The following is a 10,915-nucleotide window of genomic DNA, read 5'->3' as shown; positions in this document are numbered from 1 at the left end:
AAATTATGAGAAGTTTAATAATGAACTGATTACTCATCCGAAATACGTTGATCTATCAACATAATCATTTTTATGTGACAATATTTAACGCTTAAAATATCCAAATTTGGATATTTTGGGTATTTAAGAAAATAATCTAGGAGTTTAGGGGTGTAGTAGATGTTTCTTAAAAACTGAGCGTATATGGTAGAACTGGAAAAAACATAAGGGTACGCGGTATCAAATCTTTCCTCAATGCACTGCGCAGAAGAAAAGCGGAACTGGAAACTCCTCAGCCCTATAATTAGACAAGGAATACACAAGAATTTGGATACATCTCCGTTTCATACAGGAGTCGCCGAAAAAATTTATTCATGAACAAATGTATAAAAAAACAGCTCGGCTATACGAGCAACCAAAACCACTGGCATAGCTAAACGAGATTTCTAAAAACTACCCAAAACAAAATGCACAAGGCCTACATACGTAAGACGGAAGCAAGAGCGACATTCAAAGTCCTGTAGGGCACGAATACAGCGTTCTTTATGGGTTTCTGCAGAAAAACAGTGAGTTCAAACATACCTAATTATCTCCTTCTTGGTCTATTGTTGTTCATACTAATTCCTTTGATTGAATCGGTTGCCATGAGCTTTATGCTGAGAGAATCGGATGGAGTAAACCCTTGGTCTTCCATCAGCTTCAGTATTCTACGGCCGTCTCTCTCAAACCCGCCATGCAGAAGACCGAGTATGATTCTCTCAAAGTCGTTTTGTTCTAATAGGTCCTTTTTCCGCTCTACGACTCCCAAGGCCTGAAGTGCTTTCTTCTCGGCCCCAGCCCTAGCATACATGTCGCAAAGGCTTACTTGTAACTTCAACGGTGGGGCCTCACCCAACTGAGAAATTTTAGTCAGCATTTGCTCGGCTTCATCTATTAACTGCAACTTACCTAACCAATCAACTAAAACACAGTAGGTAAAGATTCCGGGCTCAAACCCGTCTTTCTCCATTTGCACGAGAAGGTCCAACGCCTTGTCTAGTTCGTTTCTATCCTCATAAGCAGAAATTAACATTGAAGTGGTTTTGTCATCAGGTTTGAACCCGAGTTCCATCATGTGATCAAAATTTTTTCTTGCATCGGTGGGTTTACGAGCCCTGGCATATGCCTGAATGAGCAGAGCGCAATACTCTGCAGTTGGTTGGAACCCGGAAAATTGCATAGTGGTCACAATTCGCTTGGCCCCATCAGTATCGCCTCGGTCTGCATATGCTTGCAACATAGATATATAGATATCTTTCGAGGATTTTACGCCTCTAACCTCCATTTCTCTCATAAGGCCCTCAGCTGGCGTGAGTTGACCCGCATTCACATAAGCCATAATAATGGAGTTGTACATTTTCGTATCGGGTATGAACCCTTGAGCCCTCAATGCTTCATAGGCCTCTTTAGCCTGATCAACTTTATTGGTCCTGCTGTATAAGTGGAATAGAGTTGTCAAAATTATAACATCCGGGATCAGTCCTTTTTCACTCATCTTCTTCAGGAGTTTTTCTACGTCCTCAGTCTGGTTCTCTTTAGCATGAGCGTCAATGAGTAGAGAGTAGTCTCGGATATCTGATTGGAAAGTAGGCTCATCCAGTACACGTTCGGCCATCTGTAGAAATTTTAAGATTGACGTAAACTATGATGAGAAACACGTCTATGGCGCATATAGCATCAACAAGCCTAAAAAAAATGTCCGGTAGATTTGAACGTGACAGACAACAGCAAGAAACTACAAATATTGGATCATACCCAAACCTACAATTCACAACTCAATTGAAATTAAAGTTTTACACAATCAACGATTTGGAAGGATGGGAAAATGGTCAAAGACATAAGATTTACACGTCTCAGTAAAAACCATCCAACCTTCAATTATAATCAGAGTGCCTTAACTTGTCGAGGCAAAGCATATGCAGACCTTATTTGTGGCTCCGGCCTCAAACTGACCCCTTTCTCAAGAGGTAAATGGTTAAGGTAAATGGTTCACTTTAGTGTAACTTATTTGTCTTTAAAAGTGTGCCCTTTCTCAAGAGGCTGCTCGATTGCCGGAAACATGTCTCATTTCAGTTAGCAAGTCAGCTCTTTGCCTTAAAACACAAGGCGTCTTTCCACGACTCATGGAAAGAACTAAATTCCGTGAAGAGCAACTTTACTGTCAGCAACAATGACATAATCACTTTAGCAAGCAACACACACAAAAAATTGCCTTTCAACCAAATTTTAAAAGGCATGTGTCTCAAAGAACTAAGACTCCGACACAGAACTTCACCATTCAGCAAGTGTAATGACTGCAATAGCAGGCAAGAACAAAAAAACTACATTCATATGATTGTCTAAAACAATCGACCACTACAATAGCACGCAAGATCAAAAACTACATTCATGTGAGTGTCTAAAATAATCGACCTATACTTCCAACTTCCCGAGTCCACAGAAACCAATCGATCACCACAACAGCAATCAGGGGTAAAACAACATTTATGGGATTGTCCAAAGCTCTAAAACCCGGACTTCTGCTATAGCAGGAAAGATCAAAACCTACATTTATTTATTTTTGATCTAAAGGGAGCCACAATGGCGATTTTAATGAGGAAGGGACTTGAACTCGCGTCATAAGCACCACCCCTCCTGACTTTACCCAATAAACAAGTTGACATCTGCTCAAAAACTACAATAAGTGATTGTCGAAAACAATCTACCTACACCTCCAAATACACAGAAATTTCACAAATCATATATTCTCAAACAATTTATCAACAACAATCCACAAAAACATCAATTGCCATCCGTCTGACTATCTCCAAATACACAGAAATTTCACAAATCATATATTCTCAAACAATTCTCAACAACAATCCACAAAAACATCAATTGCCATCCGTCTGACTATCGACATTCATTCTGTGAAACATATTTCCACAATACAGTTCCACTATCAACATACATACACCATACAAACACATTATCAACAACAAAATTAAAATCCCAATTTCATCAAATACACATAAATCAACAACAATTATACCTTCAAATAAACAGCATAATTCCGCGCCTTAACATTATCAAGCAATGCAACCCAATCAACCCTACTAGGCTGCAACAACTCCATCCATTCCTTCAACAACTCCGAAACATAACCTTCCTCATAATCCGCCCCTAACCCTAACCCTAACCCTAACCCTAATATCTTCTCTGTAACCAGCTTACACTTCCCTGTTATCGCCTTCGCCTCACTCGGCCAAACCACTTCTTCCGCCGCCTGCACCTTCTCCGCCACCTCCCTCCACTTCTCCCCTGACAAATCCAATCCATACAACTTATAATTAATCTTCCCTTTCCGCTTCGGCAATCCCTCCCTTTGATTATTCTCCGCATTTTCGCCTTCCACACCGCCTTCAACATCGTCCCTTTCGGTTTTTTCGGCTTTTTCCTTGAGTTCCTGCAATTCGGCATAAAATTCGGCATTCTCCATCTCTTCTTTCGCCCATTTAACCCTCATTTCCCTCAACATATCACCTTGAACACCGATTTCACGCGCGAATCGCACCATAGCTTTAACTTCTTCAGATTGAAAGTAATAATTCAACTTCTTCTTCTTCTTTTCACTCTCCATTTCCTGGAATACGGTATTACCTACCTCCAACATTGTTCTCGTAAGATCTTCGTTTCCGAAATCATCAGTGGCGGAGATGTTCTCGAAGGATCCGCCATTGTTCTCCATCTGAGCTACAAGCTTGTCGACGACGAGGATAAGCATGGAGTCAATTGTGTGTTTGTCGCACGCAGGGTATGCTTCAGTTAGTTTTGATCGCATTGAGTGGACAAAGCGTGAGAGGAACTCGTTCATGGCGGCCGTGTCTTCGTCATCGTCGGATTCCACGGCGGTTGTTGCGGCGGTGGATATGGTGGATAGGGGAGGGGTGGAGTGGTAGGGTTTGGGGAGATTGGAGATGGAGAAGAAGGCTGGGTTGACGATTGCGGTGGTTGTTACGGTGGTTGTTGTGGTGGTGAGATAAGGGAGGAGGAGAAAGTGGTGGCGGCGGCGGAGGAGGTGGCGGAGATACATGGTGGTTAGGGTTTAAGGATGAACCCTAATTGGGTTGGGAAATGTGGATGATTTTAATTACTCGAGTGTGATGAATTAGTGATGAACGGAATGCAACTTCACTGTTTTAGTTAAGTCAGCCCAGTCGAGTCGGGTTCTGGTTGGATCAGTTTCAACGTCTTTTGTATTCGGGACAATATAATTGGGATAGGTTATAGGTTGCTTATGGTTAGTTTCGACTTTTGAGTATTTTGAGTTGGGTCATCTTGTGTCAGATTATCAAGTCCATGAGACTATGATTAATATTTTATCATTTAATCTAACAAAAATAATGTTTTGCTTGATTTCAAAGACATAGATTAGGTGTGACAATTAAGTACTGTGTATCTCTAAGTTTGATTTTAAATTAGTCATTTTAGGCCAAATCAACTATTCGAGTTATTAAATCGGGTGGTTTTGGATAGAGTAATTTTGGACAATACACGCGTTTACAAAGTTAGGGTCAAGTCCTTGTTAAGTACGATCAATTGGGATTACAGGTCTTATTTAAATTTTGTAATTAGGTCAACTCCGGATCTCGGGTCAACCTTTTTAGATCAAGTAAACCACACACTACGAGCTATTTGACAAAAGGGCTACAGTTTGTCAAAAAATTTAACCATAGAATATTCTCCGTTTTGTAATCTATTAGACTTTTTAATTCTTTTGTTCTATCTAGGGCAACTATATTTGAGATTTTGGTTTTTTTTCGCACTCCTTATTCCTAGAAATTGAGAATACTGCATTTATTATTACAATATTGAACAAGTTGTATATACAATCAGTTGAATAACCAATTAATTGCATATTTTAGTCAATCCTATAATAGTACTTAAATATAGCTAATCATCAAGGGCGTTTTTGACGGCGGTGCAGGGGCTCATTTACACCCCTTTTTCCGAAAAATAATTACAATTTTGTTTACTAAAGGAGCACATAAATCATGTGGGTCTAGTGATTGTTAAAACTATTTCTTTCTAAGAGGTCATGGGTTCAATGAAACAATTTTTTTCCAAAAACTCAATATTTTCATTGCTAGAAAATTTTAAGAACCCCTATCCATCAAATCTTAAAATCGCCTCTGCTAATCATTACACATTACAAAATAAAAAATACATTATCCAATAAAAAAATAAATGTAAATGGATAATAACTAACGTTTAGACTCTTGTGTAAGATGATCTTATACAAGAATTTTTGTCTTTCAAAAGACTTTTTGTTTAGTATGAGTAGTAATTTTTCAAATTTTGCTTTCTATTTAAAATAATATAATTATCTTGTTCGTTTATGAGTCGATTTTACACTTCATCCATATAAAACGACCTCGTCGGAACGAAACAAACCAATTAATTAGGCTCATGGTGTAAACAGAACAAGAAAAGGAATCACCTAGCCCACATGATATACATTTCGAAAAATAATGAAAACCCAACAAAAGGGACAATTCACATCATTTGTGTTCTTAATAAAAAAAGGAAAGGAACCTTGTGCCTTGCAGTAGGATTGATCAACAATGCATGCATATACCTTGTAAATAAATTAAAACACCAATAAACCAACTCCAATTCCAACAATTTGGAATTGTTTCATTCATAAACAATCAATAAAAATTAATTATACGTCCAATTTAATTAAATTATTAGTTGAACATATTGTGTATAAATAGGGAGTTGTAATAATTGTTTGTATACATCGTCCTACTTAAAACATTATACATTTATACATTGTTAAATCACTTTTTTTTTTTAAAGAAAAATAATGTCTAGTATGAGGTCAAGAGGTGGTGCTGCGGGGGCGAGGCGTCCCAGAGTTGGTGTTCGACCGGTTTATGAGGATTTTAAGCCCATGTCGGAATGGAAACATGAAAAGGGTGTCGATTCCTTACTTTATCATCTTCCGGGTAAATTACTTTTACAATTTTACATGACTTTTTGTTAGAGTTATGTTCATTTCATTTAGGAGTATGTCATAGTCTCGAACCTACCAAGATATAATGTATATAAACTCTATAGTGCAACACGAAAGAAGAGAATTAAGATGAGTAGTTATATGTTCAAATAGGGGGTTTTATTAGTTAAGACGGAGGTACTGTGGATAATAGGTGTCAGGTTCGAATCTTCCATGCTCTCTATTGTAATGCCGATGACTAAGTGCGTGCTTCGTTAGACCCAACTAATAGGTTTAATGGAGCTTCATAAAGGTCTACATACAATTGAATTTATTGATCTCGCTTTCATATACGAGGAAGAATAAACAACAAACGATTAACTAAGTTAGGCTTGAAATGTTGGCTCTCTCATACTCTTATTTTCTCTAAATTTATTTATTGTCCCTAGCTTTTACAACATCAAAGCAAGAGAAAAATAGATTCAACATATAACTTATTTGGTGAAAATTCAGGATTCGTCAAAGAACAAATTAGGATCATTGCCGAGAGTAAGGGAATTCTAAGAGTTCATGGAGAACGTCTTGTTGAGGGTAACAAATGGAGTCGTTTTCAAGAGGAGGTTGTCGTTCCTGAAGGTTGCAATCTAAGTGAAATCCGTGCCAAGTTTGAGGATGGAACTTTAAGAATCATCATGCCAAATAAAAACCTAAAAGTTGAAAATAATCAACATACGGTTGAAAAAGAAGTCAACAAAATACGTGATCCTCCCGCATCAAGTGCGACACCATCTTCTTTCATGCATCAAAAGCCTCAAGAACCAAAAGTGAATTTACCATCGACTCCTACTTTACCTAATAATAACGCGGAAAAATCACCAATAACGGCCAATGTCCCTCAACACCTAGGTCCTTTGAACAATGTAAGTGAGCCACAACATAAGGAGTTACATGATGCAACCAATATTGACTCAAAGAAAGTTACACATGAAGAAATTTCAACAAATCTAAACAAAAACAATGAGATTAATAAGCAAAAATACAAGATGAATGATGGTGTTGGTGATCGAAAAAAGGATAATATCGTCGACAAAATTAATGAAAGTCAAGGATTTTCGAACTTGAAGAACTTGGCAAAAGGTCATATACCAAGAAGATTGGATGAAGATAGGCAACTTCTTATGAATATGGGTGCTGCAATATTAGTGATTATGGCACTTGGAGCTTCCATAACATATTCTTTGGGGCTTGGTGATTAATTTAATTGATTTACACTTCATTTTAATTAAGTTTGATTATGATTGTAAGTATTTTATTTGATCAAAAGTTGTGTAAACAAATTGTATTATACTTGTGAAAGTGTGATTATGTTGATAATCCTTCTCCTTTAAAATGTAACAACTTCACTAAAATTGTTCTTATGAATAGTGTTGCACTATGAATAGTCCTTAGCAATAGTATTGATGTTTAATCCTAGCCACTCCCTAATGGATGGTGTTCAATCTCAGCCACTCACTTATATATTGTGCATCATCTCAGCCGCCCAAATTTTCTCTTAATCTCATCTCAGCCGCTCAAATTATTCGTTTCGACAACACACAAAAACGCAAAGAACAACATGGGTCTCGGCCGGCTCACCAAGCACAAAACCCATTTGTAAACTTGAGGTGAAATTGATAGGATTTAGAGCCGGTTGAGGGTGTCGGCAGACGGTTGACCGGCTGAGAGCCATCTTGAGAATTGTTGCGGGTTGGGAGCCGGTGGGCCGTCTGGGAAACAATTGTTTCCAATTTTGATGATGAATCATGATGATGGAAATGAGTCGTGGTTGCTGGTTGTTGTGAATGGTGAGCATCGCGGTGGTGGATCGAATTGATGCGGGTTGTTGATGTGGGTTGTTACCACCGCTTGCTTGTTGTAGTTGTCGTGGGAAGGAGATTAGGTTCCGACATGGTGGTGAACGGGTTGATTGGTGAATGAGATGGATTGAATTGGTGGTCGTCGACGTTGTTGACGCAGTGTGACGGGTTTCTTGCTCAATTGTGGTGAGAGCGAGGTAGATGACGGGTTTTCGGCGAAAGTGGAGATGCAATTGTCGTGGTTGTGGTGATGCGATGCAGGGCGCGCGAGTTTGAGGGAGGAGCGGTGCGATGGTGATTGAATTGGACTCGGGTTTAATGGTGGTGAATGGTGGATTGATGATGGTGAGCACGGAGGGTGATGGAGGTTGATGGGCAATGACGATGGAGGTGAAGGTGGCTGATGCGATGCAATGGTGCGATTTGTGACGGAAATGGAGGTTGATGGTGTTGATTGAACGGTGGGAAAGAGCCATTGCAGCTCGAGCGTGGTCTTCTTGATGGTATGGAGCTGCACTTAGTCGGGCCCGCTTGAATTGAGGACGTGGTGCATCGAGGGTCGATGTCGAGTTGAGAATTTAGTGGTATTTTAATGTTGATTGGTAATGGTGAATTGAAAGAATGGTGAGTTGATATGGGTGATTATAGTTTGATTGGTAAGGGAAATTTGGAGTCTGATTTTGGGGAAAATAGAACTTTAATGGAGGAGGTTGGGTTGTTGGTGATGATGGTGGGAGCAGATGATGAAGGGTCTTTGAAATGGTGGTATTGAAATTGCAGGAAACGAAGAAGCGAGCGGGGAAAGAGAGTGTGATTTTGTTTCCAAAGGTCAAGGGTTGACTTGAAATGCTTCTTTATTTTATTTCCTTTGACCCGTCTTGATTCCGTCTCGTTTCACTTGCTCAAATCTCCACTTTATTATACGTCTCACCTACAAATTATATTTAATTAAATAAAAGTAATAATAGTAATAATGCTAATATGATATAAAACCCGACTAATTATTAAATATGACTAAGATGACTAATTATTAAATTAGTAAATAAATGATCTATTATGTCATTTAACGCACACAAAATCGAGTTGAATAAGAGTTAAAGTACGGGTAAAATACGACTAAAATGCTACTTATCAGATATTGATTTCAAGGGAGATATTAGATACAATTTGAATTGGGGCCAAATTTCACTTTATGTATAAGTATTGGGGCTAAATCACTCCAATGTCATACCTTAGAAGAAATTTGTGGTCTACTGAAATAATGGAAGCATTGTTGGTGTTGTACTTTATAATAAGCATCTTCTTTTCCTATTCCTGTTTGATAACTTCACCCCATATGGGTATTGCACTTTGCAATGTGTGTTAACCGCCAACTGTGACCATTGTTAGTCCTTGAACTTGCTATTTACAAAATTACAAGCCAGTAGTAGTTTCAGACTTTGGGATGAACCCGAATGATTTCTTGTGGCCTACATCTACGATTGGTGTGTAGTTCGGAACCGATTTAGCCTGTGAAATAAATCTGAGAGTTTACTACTTTCCTATCCTTTACGCTACAAGTTACGATGAACCCTTATTTCCACGTTTCAGTGCACACGTAGAGGGCAGCCAGTGTTACTGACAGTGCCAAAAGAACTGGAAGACCTGGGTTTCGTGCGTTGTTTGGGACTGACTTAGCATGTGAGCTATATCCTTGCTAACAACAGTGTTCCGTTATTCCTTCCCTCGCCAAAGCACCTAACCTTACTAATTCTACTACCTCACATCTACCTAGAGCAACTTTCCTTAAATAAATCTTAACATCTACTACCATTTACTTACTTTCCTTCTTTTAGTATGACATGGTGACTTTTAGTATGACGGGATCGGGAGTAGGCCCCGCAGAGGGGGTGACGATGGTGAGTATGACATGGTGACTTCTATGTTTATCTTGGCTCACGCTCGCATGAGGTATGTCAGTTGGTGTCCGACAAGTTACTAATGCAATTCCCTTTTTCCAGTTTTTGAACAAGTACATCAGTTTAACCATTTCTTATAGGCATGTATCCATGGTGTTAATCAAATTTCGATGGAAAATCTAGAAATCGTGGATACAGCAACGTCTCCGCTTTCATATGGTTAAGACACTCCAAAGGATTATATGAGATGCATCAAGAAGGAACCGGCAATAGCCTCCCTCAAAAAAAGAAACCATATACTAACGTAGCCGGTGCAACATCACAATCTACCATGGCCATAACATGTTCAGCAAGCACCGGTTCCAAAACATATGAAGTAGCATAGTACCGATGGATACAAGTGCGCGAAAATATCAGATGTTTGGTTAATGCTTTTAATTTAAGTTGGACCGTAACTGGTTAGAAATGATGTTTTCGTTCGATGCCTGAACGAAGGACAATGAAAAACATGCATAGGTTAATCAGAATGAAAGCAATGTTTTTTGCAATCAATTTATTTGAACTATTTATTACTTCAGTACAAACAATACAACAACGATTAACAACATGAAAGTAATACATTTCATGAAGAATTTCACAACTACAAATGGAATCGGCAAACAACTTCTTCATCTGCAAAATATTTTCAATAGTTAGACCCACCGTCCTAGAAAATTCATCTTCAGCAACCCGTACGCAGCGAGTTTGAAAATATTGTTGATTGTGATGTGATGTTCAGACAACCACATTACAAATTCGTTACAATCTAAGCATTTGTGTTTGAAATATGGCTTTCTAGGGTTGTTAACGGAACCAGAAATCTTAATAATTGCATTATTCCCACATTTTAGGCACCTTTGATTCATAAATTTAAAACCATCTAATGGTGAATTTTTCCAAGAGGATGAAGACGACATAACCAAATCAAATGAAGGAGAGAGAAAGGGCGCGCAAAAGCAAGGGAAACGTAAATTACGAGGAGAGTTTCTCTCCATTTCCTAAAAAGAAATGGAGAGGCCATTTCCTTTCGGTGGTCCAGATCGAATTCTGGCATCATCCAACGACTCAAAATTTATGAGTAAAAAAAAGGGATAATGAGGTTTTGGAGGAAAAATATTGTTAAATAA

At 38.6% G+C, this 10,915-nt stretch overlaps 2 protein-coding genes across 2 annotated transcripts; one reads left to right on the top strand and one right to left on the bottom strand.

Annotated features, from left to right (window-relative positions):
* Positions 1–234: 234 nt before the first annotated feature.
* On the bottom strand, positions 235–4,202 carry LOC141646737 (uncharacterized). Its single transcript, XM_074454669.1, has 2 exons — positions 3,050–4,202; positions 235–1,633 (listed from the first exon to the last, which is right to left on the bottom strand). Exons 1-2 carry the CDS (start codon positions 4,088–4,090, stop codon positions 566–568), a joined length of 2,109 nt encoding a protein of 702 aa, XP_074310770.1. The 5' UTR covers positions 4,091–4,202; the 3' UTR covers positions 235–565.
* Positions 4,203–5,789: 1,587 nt separating this feature from the next.
* LOC141645811 (uncharacterized) lies at positions 5,790–7,430 on the top strand. Its single transcript, XM_074454001.1, has 2 exons — positions 5,790–6,008; positions 6,509–7,430. Exons 1-2 carry the CDS (start codon positions 5,867–5,869, stop codon positions 7,249–7,251), a joined length of 885 nt encoding a protein of 294 aa, XP_074310102.1. The 5' UTR covers positions 5,790–5,866; the 3' UTR covers positions 7,252–7,430.
* The last annotated feature ends 3,485 nt before the right edge of the window (positions 7,431–10,915 follow it).

Source organism: Silene latifolia, chromosome 3 (genome assembly GCF_048544455.1).
Source record: "Silene latifolia isolate original U9 population chromosome 3, ASM4854445v1, whole genome shotgun sequence".
Lineage (NCBI taxonomy): Eukaryota > Viridiplantae > Streptophyta > Magnoliopsida > Caryophyllales > Caryophyllaceae > Silene > Silene latifolia.
The sequence above is the reverse complement of the archived record's forward strand: the minus strand, read 5'-3'. Positions and strand labels throughout refer to the sequence as shown.

What these genes read in the sequence shown, in the direction of transcription:
- LOC141645811 (XM_074454001.1), top strand. Translation starts at nt 5,867, where the DNA reads ATGTCTAGTATGAGGTCAAGAGGTGGTGCTGCGGGGGCGAGGCGTCCC. An exon ending in CTTACTTTATCATCTTCCGG is followed by an intron (nt 6,009 to 6,508) that starts GTAAATTACTTT and finishes GTGAAAATTCAG; the next exon opens with GATTCGTCAAAGAACAAATT.
- LOC141646737 (XM_074454669.1), bottom strand. Translation starts at nt 4,090, where the DNA reads ATGTATCTCCGCCACCTCCTCCGCCGCCGCCACCACTTTCTCCTCCTC. An exon ending in ATTATGCTGTTTATTTGAAG is followed by an intron (nt 1,634 to 3,049) that starts GTATAATTGTTG and finishes AAATTTCTACAG; the next exon opens with ATGGCCGAACGTGTACTGGA.